General features: G+C 42.9%; 1 protein-coding gene across 1 annotated transcript; it reads left to right on the top strand.

The window, feature by feature from the left end:
• The first annotated feature begins 16,457 nt into the window (after positions 1 to 16,457).
• LOC119267966 (cysteine proteinase inhibitor 12-like) lies at positions 16,458 to 19,291 on the top strand. The gene is made up of 4 exons (XM_037549433.1): positions 16,458 to 16,791; positions 16,931 to 17,150; positions 18,642 to 18,787; positions 18,876 to 19,291. Exons 1-4 carry the CDS (start codon positions 16,579 to 16,581, stop codon positions 19,026 to 19,028), a joined length of 732 nt encoding a protein of 243 aa, XP_037405330.1. The 5' UTR covers positions 16,458 to 16,578; the 3' UTR covers positions 19,029 to 19,291.
• The last annotated feature ends 5,523 nt before the right edge of the window (positions 19,292 to 24,814 follow it).

Genomic DNA, 24,814 nt, shown 5'->3' with positions numbered 1-24,814 from the left:
ACGATGATTGCCCCGGCGATGTTTCGGCGCCACCGGGAGAGAGGGGGAGAGAGCCCCCTCCTTCTTCTTCTTCCTTGGCCTCCCCCTAGATGGGAGGAGAGTTTACCCTCTGGTTTGTGGCTGCCATGGCTCCTAGAGGGTAAGAGCCCCTCCGATACTGGATCTCTCTGTTCTCTTCTATTTTGCGTTCCTATTTTCTGGCCGAAAACCATTTCTTATATTCTTGGAGATTCGTAACTCCGATCAGGCCAAAATTTTAACATACTTTTTTCTCTCGATATAAGCTTCCCTGCGGCTGAAGAAGGACTCCGACCGACTTACGAGGTGCCCACAAGGCAACTCTGTCTGGCCTGAGGGGTGGTGGCGCCCTGATGCCTTGTGAAGGTTGTGGGCCTCCGTTTGCGTTGATTCCACCTCCCAAAAATCACATATATTCCGAAATAAATCTCTGTAAAATTTTATCGCGTTTGGACTTTGCTTGATATGGAATTTCTGCAAAACAAAAAACATGCAAAAAAAACATGAACTGGCACTGGGCACTGGATCAATATGTTAGTCCCAAAAATAATATAAAATGTTGCCAAAAGTATATGAAAGTTGTAGAATATTGGCATGAAATAATAAAAAATTATAGATACGATGGACACGTATTAGGGTCCGAGTGCCATGATTTTAGATATGAACCCTCTATGTTTTATGAATATATTTTAGTTCTTGATCCTATAGTTATATGCACTTGTTATTGTTCTAATCCGTAGGCCCCCAAAGTGACAATAGTTGGGATACTCTCCGGGGATGACTGTAATTCAAGGAGTTCGTGTATTCACCATGTGTCTTTGTTCCTGATATGTCTCCAACATATCTATAATTTTTGAATGTTCCATGCTGTTATATTATCAATCTTGAATGTTTTATAGTCATTTTATATTATTTTTGGTACTAACCTATTGCCATAGTGCCAAGTGCCAGTTGTTGTTTTTTGCATGTTTTTTACATCGCAGATAATCAATACCAAACGGAGTCCAAACGCAGCGAAACTTTTTGTGGAATTTTTATGGACCAGAAGACGTCCAATGGGCCGGAGAAGCACCTAGGGGGTGCCCCGAGGGGGGCACAACCCACTAGGGCGCGCCTGGGTCGTTGTGCCCACCTCGATGGCCTCCCACACCGCCTCTTTACTCTATAAATACCCCAGAAACCCTAGGGGAGTCGACGAAAATCAATTCCAGCCGCCGCAGAGTCCAGAACCACCAGATCCAATCTAGACACCATCACGGAGGGGTTCACCACTTCCATTGGTGCCTCTCCAATGATGCGTGAGCAGTTCTCTGTAGACCTTTGGGTCCGTAGTTAGTAGTTAGATGGGTTCCTCTTTCTTGTTTGATTCTCAATACAATGGTCTCTTGGAGATCCATATGATGTAACTCTTTTTGCGGTGTGTTTATTGGGATCCAATGAACTTTGAGTTTATCATCAGATCTATCTCTTTTTATCCATGAAAGTTATTTGAGTTTCTTTGATCTCTTATATGCATGATTGCTTATAGCCTCGTATTTATTCTCCAATATTTGGGTTTTGTTTGGCCAACTTGATCTATTTATCTTGCAATGGGAAGAGGTGCTTTGTAGTGGGTTCGATCTTACGATGCTTGATCCCAGTGACAGAAGGGGAACCGACACATATGTATCGTTGCTACTAAGGATAAAACGATGGGGTCTATTTCTACATACATAGATTTGTCTACATCATGTCATCATTCTTATTGCATCACTCCATTTCTCCATGAACATAATACACTAGATGCATGCTGGATAGCAGTCGATGTGTGGAGTAATAGTAGTAGATGCAGGCAGGAGTTGGTCTACTAATCTTGGACGTGATGCCTATATAATTATCATTGCCTGGATATCTTCATGATTATCTGAAGTTCTATCAATTGCCCAAGAGTAATTTGTTTACCCGCCGTTTGCTATTTTTCTCGAGAGAAGCCACTAGTGAAACCTACGCCCCCCAGGTCTCTTTCTCATATTATTTGCCTTTGCGATCTATTTTCCTTTGATTTTATTTTCAAATCTATTAAACCAAAAATACCTTGCTGCAATTTATTCTTATTTATTTTATTTGGCGTTCGATCTATCAATCTACTACAATTTATTCACGTCTGTTTGCCAATTTCTAGCGTCGTTACCCGAAAGAGATTGACAACCCCTTTAATACGTCGGGTTGCGAGTATTTGTTATTTGTGTGCAAGTGTCGTTTACGTATTGTTGCTTGGTTCTCCTACTGGTTTGATAACCTTAGTTTCATCACTGAGGGAAATACCTACCATCACCGTGCTGCATCATCCCTTCCTCTTTGGGGAAATACCGACGTAGCTTAAAGCCACTATCAAAAGAAATTTCTGGCGCCGTTGCCGGGGATGATCTTCAACATATACCAGGTTCCTAATCACAAATCTCATCTCCTTGCAATTTATATTATTTTCCATTTGCCTCTCGTTTTCCTCTCCTCCACTTCACAAAAATTTGTCATTTTATCTGCCCTCTTTTTCGTTCGCCGTTTTCTTGACGGATCTGTTTTTGAGTGCAATATTGTTGTGTAGTCATCATGGCTCAAGAGAACACCAAGTTGTGTGATTTCTCAAATACCAATAACAATGATTTTATTAGCACTCCGATTGCTCCCTCCACTAGTGCGGAATCTTGTGATATTAATACTGCTTTGTTGAATCTTGTTATGAATGATCAATATTCCGGTACTCCTAATGAGGATGCCACATCCATCTTAATACCTTCATGGAATTATGTGATATGCAAAATAAAAAAGATGTGGACAATGATATTGTGAAGATAAAATTATTTTTGTTTTCTTTGCATGATTCTGCAAAAAAATGGTTTTCTTCTTTGCCTCGCAATAGTATCGATTCTTGGAATAAGTGAAAAGATGCTTTTATCACTAAGTATTTTCTACCCGCAAAAAATATTTCCCTTGGAACCTAGATCATGAATTTCAAGCAACTTGAACATGAGCATGTTGCAAAATCTTGGGAAAGGATGAAAATGATGCTAAGGAATTGCCCAACTCATGGGTTAAATCTTTGGATGATCATACAAATTTTTTACGCGGGGTTGAATTTTGTTTCTCGTAATCTTTTAGATTCCGCCGCGGGAGGTACTTTTATGGAAATTACTCTGGGTGAAGCCACCAAATTTCCTGATAACATTATGGCAAATTATTCACAATGGCATACCGAAAGAGTTCCTACTAGTAAAAAAGTTAATTCGGTTGAAGAAATTTCTTCTTTGAGTGAAAAAGTTGATGCTCTTATGAAATTGGTTGCTAGTAAAATTGCTCCTATTGATTTCAATAATATGCCTTTGTCTATTTTGATTGAGCAAAATAGTGATGCCGTAGATGTGAATTTTATCTCTCGAAATAATTCCAACAACAATGCTTATAGAGGTAATTTTAATCCTAGGCCTTTTCCTAGTAATTCCTCTAATAATTATGGTAATTCCTATGGAAATCCTTCTTATAATAACAATAGGAACACCTCTAATCTTGAGAATAATATTAAAGAATTTATCAACACGCAAAAAGTTTTCAAAACTACCATAGAAAAAAAGTCGAATAAGATTGATGATTTTTCTAGAAGTGTTGAAAGAATTTCTCATGATGTAGAAAATCTCAAGATGAAAAAATTTGTGCCTAAAGTTGAGAAATCAATTAAAGCTCTCTATGTTTCTATGGATAAAAGTAAGAAAATAACCACTATGCTTAGAGCTAAAAGATAATTTTTAGAAAAAGCGTTTTCTAGCGATTACTTTCGTAAAAGTGATGAAGATCTTAAAATGATTGGTGTTTCTTCTATTGATTCCTTGTTTAGTAAAGTTAAGTTTTATGAAAAAGGGAGTGGAGAAGGGTCAACTTTAGTTAGAAGGCGTGCCGATAATTCGGAGGCTGAAAATCTTGTTGAGAAAACTGATAAAAGTGGGTTTGAAGAGGTCAAAACTTTAACTAGTGATGTGCCCACTCTTTTGGATTACAAAGACTTTAATTACAATAGTTTCTCTTTGATTGATTGTATTTTTTTTGTTGCAATCCATGATAAATTCACCACATGCTTATGAACAAAATAAAGCTTTTACTAAACATATTGTTGATGCTGTGATGAGAGCTTTAGAAGAAAAGTTGGAATTAGAAGTTTCAATTCATAGAAAATTACATGATGAATGGCAACCTACTATCAAAGTCAATATTAAAAATTATGAGTGTTTTGCTTTGTGTGACTTGGATGCTAGTGTTTCTACAATTCCGAAATCTTTGTGTGATGTGCTTGGTCTTACCGATATTCAAGAATGTTCTTAAATTTGCACTTGGCAGATTCTACTATTAAAAAGCCTATGGGAAGAATTAATGATGTTCTTATTCTTGCAAATAGGAATTATGTGCCCATATATTTTATTGTTCTTGATATTGATTACAATCCATCCTATCCAAATTCATGGGCGTTCTACCGGGCCCTACTCACTTGTTACACAACAACCGGTTAGAGGAAGAGCCAAGCAAGGGGGACAATGAGTAGGAGAAATGGAAGTTATTCCTGGTAGACCATTTTTACGCACTATCGGTACCGTGATTGATATGAAAGAAGGCAATATCAAGTTCCATTTTCCTTTGAGGAAGGGTATGGAACACTTCCCTAGAACAAGAATTAGGCCACCATATGAATTAATCATGAGGGCATCTTATGGATCTCGAACCAAAGATGACAAAACTTTGATCCTTGCTTTATGCCTAGCTAAGGGCGTAAAACTATAGCGCTTGTTGGGAGGCAACCAATGAATAAAATTTATTTTTATTTTTTGCTTTCTGTTCTTGAGTGTTGGCACAATTATGCTACTGTTATGATTGTGTTTTTTGTGTTTTAATTAGTGTTTGTGCCAGATAAAGCCTTTAGGATCTTCTTGGGTGATAGTTGTTTGATCTTGCTAAAAAACAGAAACTCTTGCGCTCACAAAAAACAATTATAATTTTTAACCAGAGAGTGATAAAATGCTAATTCTTTTTGAATAAGATTAATATACAAATTTCCCACGTGGTCCTATTTTTTCAGAATTGTTGGAGTTACAGAAGTATTCAAAATTGTCAGATTACTACAGACTGTTCTGTTTTTGATAGATTCTGTTTTCTTTGCGTTGTGTGCTTGTTTTGATGATTCTATGGTTTTCTTTGATGAGTTTTTTCCATAGAAAAGTTGGAATACAGTAGATATAATGAAAGAACAAAATATAAATTGGTTTGCTACATCACTTATAGTAGTGATTTGCTTTCTTATACTAACGGATCTCACCAAGGTTTTGTTGAGTTTTGTGTGATTGAAGTTTTCAAGTTTTGGGTTATCTTACGATGGATGAAGGAATAAGGAGTAAGAAGAGCCTAAGCTTGGGGATGCCTCGACATCCCAAGATATTATCCAAAGATAGCAAGCAACTAAGCTTGGGGATGCCCCCGAGTGGCATCCCCTCTTTCTTCTAACGACCATCGGTATTTTACTCGAAGCTATATTTTTATTCGTCACATACTATGTGTTTTGCTTGGAGCGTCTTGTATGATATGAGTCTTTGTTTGTTTTATTTTGTGTTTTAAGTCTTGATTCCTTGCTGGACACACCTATTTGAGAGAGCCAAAATTATGCCATGACTTGTTAGAATTGCTCTCTATGCTTCACTTAAATTTTTATGAGCTATGGATTTGCTCTAGTGCTTCACTTATATCTTTTTGAGCACGGTGTGCTTTAATATTTTTGAAGAAATTCTCTCTTGCTTCACTTATATTTATTTGAGTGTAGTATTTTTTTAAGAAATTCTCTCTTACTTCACTTAAATTAATTTGAGAGAAAGAAATAGTATGCCCATGATCTTCACTTATATTTGTTTGAGCTTATCAAAAGCAACACATGAAAATTAGTCCCAAAGTGATAGATATCCAAGAAGGATATAATAAAAAAAATCATGAAGATCATTGGACAAAATAAACTTGATTCTTAGTAATAGTTTTGAGATATGATGATGTGATATGTGAGTCATCTTGATGAGTAATTATGCTTTAGTAAGAATATTTGTGTTAAGGTTTGTGATTCCCTATGCAAGCATGAAAGTCAATAGTCATGCAATGAAATTATATCCTACTTGTGGTGCATTATTCGGTGTTAATTATGCTTAATGCTCGCTTATGAGATTATTCGTTTCTTGGTTGGTCACTTCTCAATCTTTTGCTAGCCTTCATTTTGCACTAAGTATGATCACTATTTGTGCATCCAAAATCCTTTAAACCAGTTTTGCCACATGAGTCCACTATATCTACCTATATGCGGTATTCTTTTGCCATTCTAAGCAAATTTGTATGTGCCATCTCTAATATTCAAAATAAATTTCTCTTTTGTGTGCTCGTACTGCTCGCGAGGCGGTGAGGGGTGGCTAATATTTTCCATGCTAGATGTGTTATTCTCACGATGAATGTTTATTCACTTGTCATTGCACGAGAGTAAGGCAAAGGTATTAGGGATGCCCAGTCCCGAAATGAAAAATGAATTTACTTTATGTTGTCAAATAATAAATTCCTTGAAAAGTGTTGGTATGGAAGGCGCCTGTGGATACAGTTAGCCACGGAAAGTGAAAGTATGGTGGAAAAAGGAATAAACTTTAATTTCTGTTTGGGAACCGCCTATGATATATCTAGCATGGAAAGTGTTGGGAACTCTAAGTCGTTTTTGCTGGTGGGAAAAGTATGCCTCTCAAATGTTTTTATCTCTTAATTTTCGCTTTGAGCTCTGGCACCTCTACAAATCCCTACTTCCCTCTGCGAAGGGCCTTTCTTTTACTTTATGCAATTTTTATTTTTGAATTTGAGTCTCCATCTTCTCTTACAAAAGCACCAACTAGGAGGCACTATGATCGTGCTTGAGCATTGGGTGTAGTTAATATGCGACTGTGTTTCATGGGTGGATCAATGATTGAGCATGATGGGCTAGGGATAGCTTATTTTAGCGTTGATATTTTGAAAGACATGGTTGCTTGTTGATATGCTTGAGTATTTAAGTTATCATGTCAAAACTAGACTATTTTTTTGAACAATATAAAAGTCCAAATGTCCATGCTATAAAGAAAAGAATATGATATGACATGTTAGGCAGCATTCCACATCAAAAATTCTACTTTTATCATTTACCTACTCAAGGACGAGCAGGAATTAAGCTTGGGGACGCTGATACGTCTCCAACATATATATAATTTTTGATTGTTCCATGTTGTTATATTATCAATCTTGGATGTTTTATAATCATTTTATATCATTTTTTTGGTACTAACCTATTGACATAGTGCCAAGCGCCAGTTGCTGTTTTTTGCATGTTTTTTACATCGCGGATAATCAATACCAAACTGAGTCCAAACGCAGCGAAACTTTATGTGGAATTTTTATGGACCAGAAGACATCCAATGGGCCGAAGAAGCACCTGGGGGGTGCCCTGAGGGGGCACAACCCGCCAGGGCGCGCCTGTGCCCCCAGGCGCGCCCACGTGGGTTGTGCCCACGTCGGTGGCCTCCCGCACCGCCTCTTTGCTCTATAAATACCCCAATATTCCAGAAACCCTAGGGGAGTCAACGAAAATCAATTCCAGCCACTGCAGAGTCCAGAACCACCTGATCCAATCTAGACACCATCGTGGAGGGGTTCACCACTTCCATTGGTGCCTCTCCGATGATGTGTGAGTAGTTCTTTGTAAACCTTCAGGTCCATAGTTAGTAGCTAGATGGGTTCCTCTCTCTCGTTTGTTTCTCAATACAATGGTCTCTTGGAGATCCATATGATGTAACTCTTTTGCGGTGTGTTTGTTGGGATCCGATGAACTTTGAGTTTATGATCAAATCTATCTCTTTTTATCCGTGAAAGTTATTTGAGTTTCTTTGATCTCTTATATGCATGATTTCTTATAGCCTGGTATTTCTTCTCTGATATTTGGGTTTTGTTTGGCCAACTTGATCTATTTATCTTGCAATGGGAAGAGGTGCTTTGTAGTGGGTTCGATCTTACGGTGCTTGATCCCAGTGACAGAAGGGGAACCAACACGTATGTATCGTTGCTACTAAGGAGAAAACGATGAGGTCTATTTATACATAAATAGATCTTGTCTACATCATGTCATCATTCTTATTGCATTACTCCGTTTCTCCATGAACTTAATATACTAGATGCATGCTGGATAGCGGTCGATGTGTGGAGTAATAGTAGTAGATGTAGGCAAGAGTCGGTCTACTAATATTGGACATGATGACTATATAATGATCATTGCCTGGATGTCATCATGACTATTTGAAGTTCTATTAATTGCCCAACAGTAATTTGTTTACCCGTCGTTTGCTATTTTTCTCGAGAGAAGCCACTAGTGAAACCTACACCCTCGGGTCTCTTTCTCATATTATTTGCCTTTGCGATCTATTTTGCTTTGCTTTTATTTCCAGATCTATTAAACCAAAAATACTAAAAATATCTTGCTGCAATTTATTCTTATTTATTTTATTTGGCGTTCGATCTATCAATCTACTACAATTTATTCACGTCCGTTTGTCAATTTCTGGCGTCGTTACCTGAAAGGGATTGACAACCCCTTTAATACGTCGGGTTGCGAGTATTTGTTATTTGTGTGTAGGTGCCGTTTACGTGTTGTTGCTTGGTTCTCCTACTGGTTCATAACCTTGGTTTCATCACTGAGAGAAATACCTACTGTCGCTGTGTTGCATCATCCCTTCCTCTTTGGGGAAATACCGACGTAGCTTCAAGCCGCCATCAGTTCCCGTTCTCTATTAAAAGTAGGTCTTAATATCCCTTAGTTTCCTTATGGACCCCGCTGCCACGGGAGGGTAGGACAAAGATGTCATGCAAGTTCTTATATAAGCATGTATGACTATATACAGAATACATACCTACATTGAATTGATGAATTGGAGCTATCGTGTATCGCTCTAGGTTGTGACTGTTATATGATGAATATCATCCAACACAAATATCCATCCTTGATCCAATGCCTACGCTTCTCTCATATTGATCTTTGCTAAGTTACTACCGCTGCTGCTGCTATTACAACCACTACAAAACTGCTACCAATACGGTTACCGTTACTGTTACTAGTGCTATCAAACTATCATATTACTGTGCTACTAAACACTTTGCTGCAGATATTTAGTTCTCCAAGTGTGCTTGAATTGACAACTCAACTGCTAATACTCATAAATATTCTTTGGCTCCCCTTGTGTTGAATCAATAAATTTGGGTGAAATACTACCCTCGAAGACTGTCGCGATCCCTTATACTTGTGGGTTATCAGAGAAGCTCTCCCCATTTAGGGGGGGAGGCCATGAAGGAACAAGCTAGAGGGGGGCCTCTTTTCCCCTCTCTCCCGGTGGTGCTGGAGTGTCGCCGGGGGAACCATCGCCGCGGTGATCGTCTTCATCAACATCATCGTCTTCATCATCTCCCTCATCTATTTTAGGTGGTCCACTCTCCTGAAACCCATTGTAATCTCCTACTTGAACATGGTGTTTTTGTGCTATTAATTATTATCCAAAGACTTGGGTCACTACTATTGTGTTTAAGTAGATTTTTGTTGTCCTATGGTCAATTGATGAATTGCTATGATTGGTTTAAGTTGCTTGTGGTTATGTTATTGTTCTTCGGTGCCCATCATATGAGCGTGAGCTTGGATCACACTACAGAGTTAGTTGTATGTTGAAAGGACTATGAATTGAAGGGCGAGAGCGACAGAAGCTTCTTCCTACCATAAAAATTGATTCATACGGGATTAAAGGGGGACCCATTAATCTTAATGCTACGTTTGGATTTTACCTTAATGTATTTGGTTGTTGCAGATGCTTTTCAATAGTTTCAATCATAAGTGCATAGAGTTCCAAGTAAGGGATGACATGCTAGCAGAGGCCTCTCCCACATTAAAACTTGCTAACTAGTAATTGCCTAAGGACAACTCCGCACATCATAACATTGTTATTCCACACTCGCTATTTGTAATATATTATAATATAATTTAAATTTATTTAGGCAGCATCTATTTTTATGTTTTAGTTCTCCATTATCATGCAAAAGCTATCCTCTTTATGCCCATAAAGTAGATTTCTTGTTTCTAGATAAAGCAAACGCTCGGTATACATAGGGTTGTATCAGTGGTGGATAGGACCCGAGAGAATATTGATCTTATTTTTATCTTTTTGTGGGTTCGACAGTTCATACTTGTCGCTTTCATATTTGAAAAGTGCTACAATGATTCCTTGCACTTGAGAATTATCATTGCTCTTGTTGTGTGATTAGCCCACATATTCTGCGGCATGTTCAACCTTGGCATCTAGAGTAGTTCATGGAGCAAGCCGAGGCCTTGGCTATGGTTTTTGCCTCCGTCGTTTGTGGCAATCAGCTCCTGTAATTCATCAGCGGCGGTTGTCGTTGAGTTGGTAAGCAGTGGGATGAAGACATGATCCGCTACTTTGTCAGGTGACAAGCTGTGAGGGCTAGGGTTTGTATTCAAGCCATTGCTATAGAATTCGAGCTACAAGGGGGGGGAAGGAGGAAGGTACAGGACGGATCTGGCTCGCGCAGGAGCTCACACCACACACGCCACCACTAGCCGTTATACCAATCGCCAGCTCAGTCTATCCTAGTTACAGGTATAAGTACCGCTTGGTCAGGCCCACTCAGGCCCAGCTAGCCGAGCGGGTAGGCGAGGCTGCCTCTTGGGCCGGCCTTCAGTTTGAACTCCACCTTGGCGCTCCTCTTGATCGCTGACAATCCCTCCCCTGTTAAACCCGGCTTGACCCCAAGCCGGCGCTCTGGGAAACCTTTGCTGCAGAGTGATCTTGTCTTCCTAGGTAGCCATATCTAGCGGAGACGAACTCCACTTGATTAAGACTTGGAGCATGGAATCAGAGCCTCGGTGGATCACCCGCTGTTGCAACACTTGTTCTGGCACCTGAAACTGATCATCCGGAGAAGGAAGTTGCGAGAGCACCTGGTTGTGGGGAGCAATTACTTTCTTGAGAAGCGACACATGAAAAACAGGGTGCACTTTGCTAGAAGGAGGAAGGCGCAGGCGATAAGCCACTTCACCGATGCGTTCCAAAATTTCGAAAGGTCCATAGAATTTGAACGCCAACTTGTGATTTGCCCTCGGTGCCATAGACGACTGAAGGTACGGTTGAAGCTTGAGAAAAACCTTGTCCCCAACTGCAAACGAGCGATCAGAGTGATGTTTATCACCTTGGTGTTTCATACATTGCTGGGAACGAAGCAGATGCTGCTTAACCGAGTCCATAATCACCAGGCAATCGCTGAGCCACTGTTGCAAATCATCAGACTGAACAGTACTTTCAGCAGATAAACCAAAGTGGCATGGCTCATGTCCATAGATAATTTCAAATGGAGTTTTTCCAGTAGCTGAATGCCAGTTTGTGTTATACCAGAATTACTAGGATCCATTTAGCCCACCACGACTGATGTCCACTGACAAAGCATCTCAAAAAACACTCTGATTGACAGGTTCTGTCTGGCCATCTGGCTGCGGATGTCGAGCAGAGCTCATGTGAAGCTGAACGCCTGATTTTTGGAACAGCTCACTCCAAAACTTGCTTGTGAAAATGCAATCACGATCTAAAACTATGGAGCGGGGCATACCATGCAGCTTGTAGATAGTGTTCAGGAAGGCCTCAGCAACAGTTTCAACAGAGAACGGATGATGCAAGGGAATAAAGTGCCCATACTTGGAGAGCTTGTCAATAACCACCAACAAACAGTTGTAACGGCCTGATGGAGGCAAACCTTCAACAAAGTGCATTGTAACCATTTCCCAAGGCAATGAAGGTATTCGTAGAGGCTGAAGAAGACCAGGAGAAGGAACTCTTTCAGGTTTGGCCTGTTGGCACACCAGACAGCTCTGAACATAGTTTTTAATGAAACCTCGCATGCCCTTCCATTGAAACAACTGCTTGACACGCATGTAAGTTACTGAAAACCCAGAATGTCCTCCCAGTGGACTGTCATGAAAAGCAGCACATATCTTACTGTGCAGTGCTAAGTCACAACCTAACCAAACACACTTGCCCTGTCTGATTACACCAGCTTTGAGAGTAAATTTGCTGTGAGAAGTGGGCGACGTGGATAGCTGTTGCAAAAGTTCCAGAGCTGCTGGATCTTGATCATAGCTTTTCAAAACTTCTGTCAACCAAGCAGGTTGGGCAGATGAAATATGTTGCAGTTCTGGTATTATGTCCCCTGGAGTTGCAGGTCGTCTGGAAAGGGAATCAGTAGCACTACTTTCAATCCCTTTTTTATATTCAATGGCATACTGCAGCCCAAGTAGTTTAGTGAGTGCTTTCTGTTGCCACCTGGTATGCAAACGTTGCTCTGACAGACAGGCCAGACTTCTTTGATCAGTTCTGATGATAAATTCAGATAACTGCAGATACTGGCGCCAGTGTTCCACTGCTAGAAGAATGGCCAAATATTCCTTCTCATACACTGAAAGTGTCTAATTTCTGGGCCCAAGAGCTTTGCTTACATAAGCAATTGGGTGGCCTTCCTGCATAAGTACCGCCCCAATTTCCTACATCACAGGCATCTATCTCCACAATAAATTTCTTGGAGAAATCAGGTAAGGCCAGTACTGGGGCTGATGTCAGAGCTTGCTTCAGAAGCACAAAGGCTTGTTGTTCATTGTATGTCCACAGAAATGGGACTCCCTTTTTGAGAAGGTTAGTAAGAGGTTTGCTCAGCATACCATAGTGGGCTATGAACTTCCTGTAATACCCAGCTAGGCCCAAAAATCCCCTGACTTCCTTAGCAGACACAGGTGTTGGCCAGTTCTAAATAGTAGAAATCTTGGAAGAGTCAGTAGCTACCCCTTGGCCACTGATGACATGTCCCAAGTAAACAACCTGAGTTTGTGCAAAAGCACATTTTGACAGTTTCACTTGCCACTGATGTTGTAAGAGCAGTTTCAACACTTCTTCCAAATTGTAAGTGCAGTGCATAAGAAGGACTAAATATGAGGATATCATCAAAGAGAAGCAACACAAATTTCCTGACACAGGGTGACAGTGTCTCATTCAAGGCAAAATTGAATGTATTAGGTCCTCCAGTAAGACCAAAGGACAACACCAGAAATTCAAAATGGCCAAAATGTGTCTGAAATGTTGTTTTGTGTTCTTCCCCAGGGGCCAACCTGATCTGATGATAACCTGCTCGAAGGTCCAACTTGGAAAACCAACAAGCTCTAGACAACTCATCCAATAACTCATCAATAACAGGGATTGGATATTTGCTCTTCACTGTGATAGCATTCAATTTTCTATAATCATATACAGGTCTCCAAGTTTTATCCTTCTTCTGCACTAATATAACTAGAGAAGAGAAAGCACTGGTGCTGGGTCTAATAATTCCAGCATCCAACATTTCTTTCACTTGCTTTTCCATTTCACTTGCTTCTGGACACAGGTTGAGCTCCAGGAACTAAAGGAATTTCATGGTCATACTTTCTTCTTGGAGGGAGACCAGAGGGAGCTTCAAACACAGGAGCATATTTAGTCAACAGTGCTTGGATTTCAGAGGGCAGTTCAGATACTGCCATATCTTCAGTTACCAACAGGGCTGACATTTCTACCAGAGCATAGACTTGAGGGACATCATCCTGACCCAACAGAGTAATTTGTTGCCCTGAGTGCTGGAAGGACAACCAATGTGCAACCCAATCTATTTGCATAGGACTGTGAGTAGCTAACCAATCCAAACCCAAAATTCCATGGTAAGATCACAAAGGAAAAACCCTGAAGTTACTGACAAACTCATTACCAGCACAGGACCACTTGCCATCCAGCAACTGTTGAGAGCATGGGACCAAACTTCCATTAGCCACTTTAACCATATAAACTGGCAAGGAAGAAATGCCCTGAACAGTAGTTGCAACTGTGGAGTCAATGAACAAATGAGTACTGCCTGAATCAACCAGAAAAATTAAGGGTTGCCCTTGCAAATACACTTTCAGTTTCATAGTTGACACTGCTGGATCTGAATTATCTCCTAAGGCAGCTGCAGAAAGACAGATAGCATTGACCTCACCAACAACTGTTTCTTCAGAGTCACTCAGATCAGAGGGCATGTTCTGAACATAATCCAACATTTCATGTACCACATGCAACTGAATTTCCTGTTTGCAGCGATGATCACGGGCCCATCGTTCTCCACATATGAAACACAGACCCTTGGACTTTCTGTAAGCACGCAGAGCAGCCCATTGATCTTCAGTTGGGGCAGCACGAGCTGGTTCAGTGATTTTCTTGTCTTCCGGAACCTTGTTCACTGACGATCGAGAGCTAGAGTAGGTGTGGCGTTTGCTTCCATGGTTTGTACTGCTAGAGTACGTAGTAGTTTCACCCAGCTCTTCAAACAACAAGGCTAGAGCATATGCTGAATCCAAATCCTCAGGTTGCTGAATTCCAACCAACAAGCGAACTGATGGAACTAACCCTTCCATGAATCTGGTGACGTAATGCATCGTGTTTGGATTTGTCTCATAAGCAGTCAGCTGATGATACAGTTCTGAAAATCGCTCCACATACTCTTCGACTGAACTAGTCTGCCGAATGTTGAACATCTGGCGCAACAGATTCTGGTGTTTGTTCCTGCCAAACCTGGATTGCAGCAGGTTGCAAAATTCAGGCCAATTGACATGTGGAGCACGACGCTGAACCGACTCCAACCAATGCGCCGATGTGCCCTCGAACTGAGTAGAAGCAAACGACACCCACTAATGCTGCGGAGTGCTCCACAATTTGAAATAGTCCTCACAACGCGATTGCCAGAGCTTAGGATTCGAGCCATCGAAACGCGGCAACTCCATTCGAGGACCAAACCCAACAACTTCAGACTGGAGCGGACGAAACAATTCAGGAGCCTGAACGATCTGCCTCGAGAGGTTGGGTTCTGACGGCATACCTCGTGCTGGCGGGGGCACGTACTTTGGAACTGCTCCCCGGTGATCTGCTTCGCCGTGGAAATTTTCAGATCCTCCCGATCCACTGCTCGGAGGTGTGCCCTTGGTCGGCGGTGTCGATCCTCGCGGAGACGAAGGGGCGGCGGGGCACGCTGTGGTGCTTCGGTCCACCCCGATCTCACCGCGGAGTTCGTCGAGGTCGACGCCGATCGCGAGCTTGACGTCGTCGATGCGGCCCGAAAGCTGATCCAGCTTGCTGTCGAGCTTGGCGAGGGCCGTGGTCATCTCCTCGCTGCGCTCCGCCGAGCTCCTGGAGAAGGCGGCATCGAAATCGGCCCGAAGAAGCTCGTAAATCGCCTTGGTTTTCAGAGAAATTTTCTCCATGGCCTCGGCGCGGCGGCGGGTGGCGAATCGGGTGTGACGGTGGTGGATTGGAATATCCAGGGCTAAGAACGGCTCTAATACCAGATTGTGAGGGCTAGGGTTTGTATTCAAGCCATTGCTATAGAATTCGAGCTAGGGGGGGGAGGAGGAAGGTACATGACGGATCTGGCTTGCGCAGGAGCTCACACCACACACGCCACCACTAGCCGTTATACCAATCGCCAGCTCAGTCTATCCTAGTTAGAGGTATAAGTACCGCTTGGTCAGGCCCACTCAGGCCCAGCTAGCCGAGCGGGTAGGCGAGGCTGCCTCTTGGGCCGGCCTTTAGTTTGAACTCCACCTTGGCGCTCCTCTTGATCACTGACACAAGCATGTGCGTATACATGTGTGACATTCACGTCCCTTGTTGCAACGCAAGTTCTTTTTAGGGATGTTGCAAAGCCAGTTGTTAGTACTGACTCGTGTTATCGCTTCACACACATGTCTCTTATAAGCTTCAATGTATTTTTAATGTTTTTCTGGGTTGTTTATGTAAAAGGAGTCTTTTAGTTTCTCTCACGTACTTTCGGATCATAATGACATATCGGTCTGACATCATATTTTTAAGCATGATAAATCTAATGTCATATTTTCAAACCTGGCAATGATTTAACATGTTTGCTGGTGAAAATTGCCATGCTCGCAATTTCCCATTCTTAGGCATCAGATTTGCGATGCTTAAAATCTCATCAAATTTATATCATACCTAAATATCTGACGTTAATTACTATTTTTTAGAAAAACTGACGTTAAATTTGTAGCGATTTGCAAGAAAATTTGCCAAAACGAGAAGAAGCTGTCCCGGCTACTCCGGCCTACCAGCAAAAGCAATTTTAATTCCTTTCATCGCTTACATCCTAAGCAACGTGCTGGCACCGTCCATCCGTGGATCCCGCGCCTAGCCTCCACGCGTCGCAACACATCCCACTACCGCAACCGGCCTGACCCGCGCCGACGGGAGGGAGGGACGAGACCCCGACTCCACGCCCCTTGCGTTGCTTACTTCGGTTCCTTATCCCTTCCTCGGTGCAGAATCCAAACCCCACCCACGCACACGCAGTCATCACGAAGCAAAGCGAAACCGCAAAGGACTCCTCCGGCAGAGCATGCGCGTTGCTGCGACGCGGCCCGCCTCCTCCGCTCCCGTTGCCCTCCTCGCCGCTCTAGCCCTCCTCTTCCTCGTCGGCTCCGCCTCCCTCGCCATCGGAGCCATGGCCAGCCACGTCCTCGGCGGCAAGAGCGAGAACCCCGCCGCGGCCAACAGCCTCGAGACCGACGGCCTCGCCCGCTTCGCCGTCGACGAGCACAACAAGCGCGAGGTGACGCGATTTGACTACTCATCCTCTCCTTTTTCTCCCCTCCTCGGATGGTCTGCTATTTTTGCTGCTGTGATGAACTGCCGCGGTCGATTTGGGTACTGATATGTGAGTTGTGTGTGTGTGTGTGGTGGCGCTGCAGAACGCGCTGCTGGAGTTCGTGCGGGTCGTGGAGGCCAAGGAGCAGACGGTGGCCGGCACGGTGCATCACCTCACGCTCGAGGCGCTCGAGGCCGGCCGGAAGAAGCTGTACGAGGCCAAGGTCTGGGTCAAGCCGTGGCTCGACTTCAAGGAGCTGCAGGAGTTCCGCCACACCGGGGACGCCACCTCCTTCACCATCTCCGACCTCGGCGCCAAGAGAGGTACGCTCCCGCTGGTTTCATCGGTGCGATCTGTCCGTTGCTTGCTGCTGCTTGTGTTTTCCTATATATATGTGTGTGTGATTTATTAAGAGTACTTGATGCGGTGAGTCGTAGGTGTTTGTAGAAATGCCCATTGCCTAGTATCCGATATGCTCCTTCCGAACAACATGTGTGTTCGTTCAGGTGGTTTCATTTAAAATCAGTGTTCCAGATCACCCAAACGGGGTTGGGGATGATAGCTTGGAATCAATTTTTAGCACAATAATATGATAACCTGCTGCTCTAGTATTTGGGATTTCTAGGCTTATCCAACAAACCAGTCTCCTCCACATGTTAAGTCTTGCTTTATGATAGTAGTATCCTTGGAGCTTCAACTAATAATCAAACAATAGAACAAAATCACTAGACTGCTCCAGCTCATGTCAATTATGCATTAAAGAGAAGGCCATCATATTAGGTGAGTTCGTGAAAATAGTTTACGTACCAATGATGATGACCATCTATCATGGTAAAGCCCAAACCATAGGTAACATGAACACTTGCTTTATCGCTAATTTCTGGATTGGGAGTTAGTTAGACGGCTATAATTGTTCGTCGAAATTTGACAGCTGATGTGTGGTCTACGAAGTGTTGTCGACTTGTTGAGTTCATCAAAATGAACATAATTCTGATGATCAGGACATTTGGTTCAAATGCAGGCACACAAGTTGTTATTTTCATAGTTACTTTCATATGGTAGAAAATCGTATGTTGCCAAAAAAACTTCATGAAGTGAGTATGTAGTAGTTTGACTATCATGATCAGGTTACGTAGTGTTATGTTCACATCAGGACGTCTTGATTGCCAAATGAAATTCAAGTATTAGCTCACGTAAGTGTAAATATTTGCCACGACTTGGCAGGTGTTCATACCAGTTTGTAGTTCACCCCAGCATTGAAACAATGTTCCTAATTTCAGACAGTAAAGGCGTTCTGTTCATGTAACCTGATACACGAACTGATTTTAGAAGAAGTATGAAAGTGGATAACTGGATGTTGCACACTATCTTGGCATCTGTCCAAATTATTCGAGTAGTTTGTTACAGTCTCCCTATTTCCCGTGTCCCTATATAGTTCAGGAACAATCAGAAAAGTATTGGTGAGCAGAGGGGGTTGGGGTAAAGAAGTGTTATTGAGAAAAGCCATGTTCTAACTGTATGACGCTTCTTTCTGTAAGAACTTCACATATTCTTTCTGAAGTGGCATCGAACGTCATACCAGCCTATTTTCTTCTTTGGCATGTTCACTTTTTCTGCTCGGGTCTTGTAACAGGGAACAAGATAAAACCTGATGCCAAGTGGTTAAATTAGGAAGTCATTGAATATCAGATGTTGCATATGATATGGATGGTAATAGTAGACATGAACTTGTGTTACATGTTAGGTCTTATATAGTTTAGCTTCCCGTAATATGGTCTTATCAAGTACTTGTATTGAACTCAAACCAATTTCAGGGGGACATGAGCCTGGATGGCGTGATGTGCCTGTGCATGATCCTGTAGTCAAAGATGCTGCAAGCCATGCTGTGAAATCAATCCAGCAGTGGTCGAATTCCCTTCTCCCATATGAACTTGTTGAAATCGTTCGCGCAAAGGCTGAGGTTTGTTTTATGTAATTGTTCTTCTACTTCAACTCTCCTTCACGAGTAGTAATATTCATCCAGCTTTACTTGCTGCTACCATGACCAGGTGGTTGAAGACTTCGCCAAGTTTGATATCCTCATGAAACTGAAGAGAGGGACCAAGGAGGAGAAAATGAAAGCCGAGGTGCATAAGAACCTCGAGGGAGCTTTTGTGCTGAACCAGATGCAGCCAGAGCATGACGAATCTAGCAGCCAGTGAATCTGACTTGTTGAGCTCACAGTAATGTAGTTTGTACTAAGAAATAAACAGTAAACCTGTCTCTACCTGGATATTATGCTTTCTGCACCGGCTTGGTTGTTGAATGAATCACGATGGAACTATGTTTCTTACTAGCTGAACCTTATTTGGTTGCTGTTAATGGTGGAATGTGCAACCAATCTTGTAACTCAGAGGGTACCGTTGGATGCGATATACACTGTCAATTTCGATTACTCTGCAAAATACACTGTCAATTTCAGTTACTCGATAGTGTAGTGTGCTAGCTAAGATGAATGGTGCAGTATGTTCATAGTTATTTGCTTTCTTGTTAATGGTTGAATCATCATATGAAACGTGTCCATTCTGTTTGAATCACGATCGATTCAACAAAACAGCCCCGGGCTTGTCTGGATGTGGTATTTTTGTTTGAGAAGGTTCGTCACTCCCTCTCTAAAGATTTTTTTTTTTTGAAACACTTTCTAAAGAAATATAAGAACGTCCCAAAAAAACAGGCCATGAGTGTTGCTGTTCATCTACAAAGACCCCAATGAGCTCCGGGATCCGGACTTGTGTTATTTCTTGTTCCTTTAACTTCCTTAGCGCACCCCACACTGCCTCCCCCCTGCCTCCGGTGGCCACAATGGGCGGCGGTGGGTGAATCTTGTGACGTGTACCGATGATCGCGCTAATGACATGTAGTTCAAACCAGGCACAGTTGACCAAGGCATGTCCAACTAGCAAGGGTGATTAGGTCTCTGGCCAAACCAAAAATCCTTGTGACTGAGCCATAACCATGTGAAAGAGCGAAAGAGAGCTTCGGCACGAACAACGAGTGCAGGTATATGTGTATGTCCTACGTACTTCCCTTTCGTGGATACCATAGCTGACCAGGGATACATCGTTTCAGATAGATCGAGCCCACACTGCCGTGGTCATATGATGCCCAATGATCCACAAAGGGACATTAAAGTTAGCCAAACATATTTTTTCCGCTGCCCATAGTAAGCGGATCAGATAGATAACAAACCTGAGTGTTGCTTGATGTGGGTACGGGCAGGCAAAGCCTGATGAAAGCACCGTGCCGCGCCCAGGCATGCAACATGTTGTCCAGGCCCGCACAACCCCACACAGATGTCGTCTTGACAGCATGCAGCTTCGCTTGGTTTCCTCTCGGTTTGGTGGACCCTCCTGTGGCATGCCATAGTCTAATGTTTGTTTGGCATACCATCGCATAGATACTAGTTGGAGTAGACCCCGGTCTCAACGTTGCTTTACTTTGTGGCTGTGGTTGGTCTTTGTGCCAATGACGCAACTGATCATCTAGTGGGACAATAGATAACAAGGGAATGGAAATATCAAGGTTCGGCTTGATAGAGTTTTGGGAGACGATAAGTTTACAAGTGGCTTTGATAATACAATTGTTAGCCACATACAGTGTACTGAATCAGATCGTTGTGCAATGATTATTTTTGTGGACGTCAGATTAGATTGAGGATGAACGGGGAGATAGACCATTCCGCTTCGAGAATGCATGGACTCGACATGATCGGTGTACACAGGTTGTGGAGGAGTCTTGGCATATTTTCCTAAAGGAGTCTCGTCATGTTGATGATATATAAACAGAGGTGGGGGCCGGGGCATGAATTACGAGGTTAATCGCTGCCACAGTCCTCACCTACAATTCCTACCGATTTAGGGCTAGCGCGGTGCTCACGGGAAGCTCCACCACCGCTGCCATCTACTCTCTGTCCACATCGCCGCCATCACCACATCACCATGGTCGGCTCTGGATCGAGCTCGTCTGGACAGGCAGAAGGTAGGTTCACCGTGAATTCCTAACCTTAACCGACCGATAGGGATTGTAGGTGGGGATTGTGGCATCGATTAACCTCGTAATTCGTGCCCCGGCCCCCACCTCTGTTTATATAGCGCGGGTCACAGGGGCCCACCAACCATGGTTTGGTTGGGCGCCCCCGATCAGGGGGCGAGTCAGGGGCCCGTTTGACCGGTTGGGTTCTAACGGGAGAGAGATCAACCTAACATTCCCCCCCTTGATCTCAACTTTACTTTTAACTTTATACTTTCTAGTTTATTTGTTTCATCACATATTGGTACATAGAGCATGTTTCATCGTCACAGCTTAATTGCCGTTAGAACCATACAGCTACAACATACGTTATGTTCAATAGCAAATTCTGTTCCTTTTGGACCTATCCAGAAATCATAAGGTTTTCCCTTAAACCCATGCCGGCTAAGTGTTCCTTGAACACATTGGGTGGTAAGCCTTTCGTTAGCAGATCCGCAAGCATACCTTTTGTCCTTATATGCTCGAGACTTATAGTTTGATCCTGGATTTTATCTTTCACAACATAATACCTTATCTCTATTGTTTTGGCAGTATTACTTGACTTGTTGTTGTGAGCATAGAATACTGTGGGCTGGTTGTCACAGTACATCTTTAGTGGTTTGTGAATACAATCTACCACTTTCAAGTCGGGTACAAATTTCTTTAGCCATATCGCCTGCCCCGTGGCTTCGAAGCATGCTATGAATTCTGCATACATCATGGATGATGCAACTATCGACTATTTGGAGCTTTTCCACGAAATAGCTCCCCGGCAAGAGTGAAGACGTATCCTGACGTGGATTTTCTATCATCTCTGTCCCCCGCAAAATCTGCGTCTGAATACCCTTTTATATCTAGGGAATCACTTCTCCTGTATATTAGCATGTAGTCCTTCGTGCCTTGCGCATAACGTAATGCTTTCTTTACCATCTTCCAGTGCTCTATGCCTGGATTCTCTTGATATCTACCGAGTACCCCGGTGATAAAATCTAAGTCAGGGCGAGTGCACACTTATGCATACTGTAAGCTGCCAACTGCCGAAGCATATGGTACTGCTTTCATTTGATCGATCTCGTACTGGTTCTTGGGACATTGGAATTTCCCAAAACTATCGCCCTTAACTATAGGAGCAGGTGTGGCTTTACTCGCATGCATATTATACTTTTTAAGAACCTTTTCTAAATATGCTTTCTGCGATAGTCCTAAGACTCCATTGTTTCTATCTCGGTGAATTTCTATGCCCAAAACATATGATGCTTCACCAAGATCTGTTATGTCAAAATTTGATGATAAGAACTTTTTTGTTTCTTGTAGTAGACTAACATCACTGCTAGCAAGCAATTATCCTCAATATTTTCTTTAAATCCAAAACTTTTAATCGTTTGATTAAACTTTAGATACCACTGTCTAGAGGCTTGTCTTAATCCATAAATGGATTTCTTCACGCGGCATCCCATATTTTCCTTGCCTTCCATGATAAAACCCTTGGGTTGTTTCATGTAGACCTTTTCTTTTAAGTCACCATTCAGAAATGCCGTCTTAACATTCATTTGATGTAACTCTAAATCAAAATGAGCAACTAATGCCATTATGATTCTGAAGGAATCCTTACATGAGACTGGAGAAAATGTCTCATTGTAATCTATCCCTTCTCTTTGTGTAAATCCTTTTGCCACGAGTCGTGCTTTATACTTTTCTACATTCCTTTTAGAGTCATACTTAATTTTGTAGACCCATTTGTAGCCTACTGTTTTGGCTCCTTTAGGAATTTCCTCTAAGTCCCAAACATCTTTGGAACTCATCGATTTCATCTCGTCTTCTATTTCCTTCATCCACTTCGATGAATGAGGGCTTCTCATGGCTTCTTCATATGAGGTGGGATCTTTTTCTGTATGAACTATTTCTGTGTTATAAACTTTAAAGTCAGTAGAAATAGATGACTTTCTTGGTCTTGTAGACCTTCTAAGGGCCTCAGTTTCTGGCACATTCTATGCCTCAACTTCTGGCACTTCTTCTAAAATTTGCTGCTGCACCTCCCTTTCATGCTCAACAATGGGTTCAGTCGGCTCCTGACGGACAGGTTCCGGGTCTACTCCCATAGTTGTCATGGGTGGAGTTGCAACTGGTAGTGAGAAAAATGGCTCCTGAATCATCGGATTAGGTGCATGCACCCTCTTCTCCTCAAGATCAATTTTTCGAGCTACCAAGCCCCCCCCCCTCATCATTTCGTCCTCTAAGAAGACTGCATGTCTTGTTTTTACAAACTTTGTATATCTGTATGGGCAGTAGAAACGAAAACCCTTTGATCTGTCTGGATAGCCAATGAAGTAGAAACTCACTATTTTGGGATCTAACTTTGCAATGTTTGGATTAAACATTTTGGCCTCAGCAGGGCACCCCCACACACTGAAGTGTTGTAGGGAGGGCACCCTTCCTATCCATAGCTGGTACAGTGTTTTGGGCACCGACTTGCTTGGTACTCTATTGAGAATGTGAATGGCGGTTTTAAGGACCTTCATCCATAAAATCCCAATGGCAAGTTGGAATAACTCATCATACTGCGCACCATATCCATAAGTGTACGGTTGCGCCTTTCAGCTACTCCATTCTGTTCTCCCAGAGTGGGATACATTAAAAGCACATGAGTTATCATATCTTTCTCTTTCCAAAATTTCTCTCGCCATACGAGATTTTTGACATAATATTATGTCAGCTTTACCCCATTACGCAGGTATTTTCCCAGACCTTTCCCGCCATACAAGTTTTATCATAATCATCTTTTCCTGCCATGCGGGTAATTCCCTGTAAGGGAACATAAATGCCAGAATTGGCTCTTTTGACTGCATATTCAATCATCAAATTTAGGAATAAATCTGAATGCTCTTTGACACACATGCTTGATCCGACGTTGGTCAAATTAAACACGCATGTTGCTTGTTTCATCTCAAATCATGTTGAATGAAAAATCTTCTTCATAGAGAGTACATGAAAGACATTCATCAACCAAGACTCTCAATGATCTATCTCTTTTCTTTTGATGCCATTCTTTAGAGAGAACATACTCCCTCACGTTATGACCTTTCTTGGTCATCTTTCGGGTCACAAGTACCCAGCCATTCGCTTTCATGAATGAAAGCATGGAAAACTTTTAGTCTGAGAAAACTTAGCCAATAATCTACAATAATGGGCATAAAAATAACCCTACGTTGGTCTGGTTAAAAGAAATGCACATTAAACTTTTGAAACTTTCTTTTATATTCTAAATCACCGTTGTGGCAGAATTAGAATAAACATCATCCTTCTACATTAATTCCATATCGTTGTGGCCCGAGCGACACGGCCTACGCGCTGCGGCAGTCGGCCTCAGCCCAGCGCGTGGGCTGCACCCGCGGCGACAGCGTTGGCTTCTTTTAAGCCCAGTGGCCCAGCAGCAGGTTAGGTTATCGATCTAGGCCGTCCGATTTCATCCGACGGTCGACCGCGCCTCTCGCTAGAACAAAAACGAGCAGCCCGGCCACCCGATCAAAATCCTAGCCTCCTTTCGATTCTTTCTCTCCGCCTCGTGCGCCCTCGCTCGCTCTCGCGCACGCACTCCGGCGGCGGGCCACCGCGCCGCACCGGTCGCCGGCGACGGCGACGAGCGCCACGCGAGCCTCCTCCTTTTCCTCCCTCTGTTTCTCCCCATCTCCCGCAACAGAGAGCGTGAGAGAGAGAGCAGAGAGGCACAAGCAGCATTCCCGATGCGGCGGATGGGGCCACGTCGACAAGCGGCGATGGCGACGAGCCGCGCTGTGCGAGCCTTCCCTTTTCCCCTTCCTTTCTCTTTTTCACCCATCCACCACCTCCTTCTATTAGAGAGAGCCGCGAGCTTCAGCACGTGATAGGCGGCGCCCTTCCTGTCCCCTTTGCCGGCGTGTGCGAGCACCTCGATGGTGAACGC

Source organism: Triticum dicoccoides, chromosome 3A (genome assembly GCF_002162155.2).
Source record: "Triticum dicoccoides isolate Atlit2015 ecotype Zavitan chromosome 3A, WEW_v2.0, whole genome shotgun sequence".
Lineage (NCBI taxonomy): Eukaryota > Viridiplantae > Streptophyta > Magnoliopsida > Poales > Poaceae > Triticum > Triticum dicoccoides.
The sequence above is the reverse complement of the archived record's forward strand: the minus strand, read 5'-3'. Positions and strand labels throughout refer to the sequence as shown.

Excerpts from the sequence above, each read along its gene's own strand:
- LOC119267966 (XM_037549433.1), top strand. The coding sequence starts at position 16,579 with ATGCGCGTTGCTGCGACGCGGCCCGCCTCCTCCGCTCCCGTTGCCCTC. Across the intron at positions 17,151-18,641 it reads CGACCTCGGCGCCAAGAGAG|GGGGACATGAGCCTGGATGG; the intron begins GTACGCTCCCGC and ends AACCAATTTCAG. Across the intron at positions 18,788-18,875 it reads TCGTTCGCGCAAAGGCTGAG|GTGGTTGAAGACTTCGCCAA; the intron begins GTTTGTTTTATG and ends TACCATGACCAG.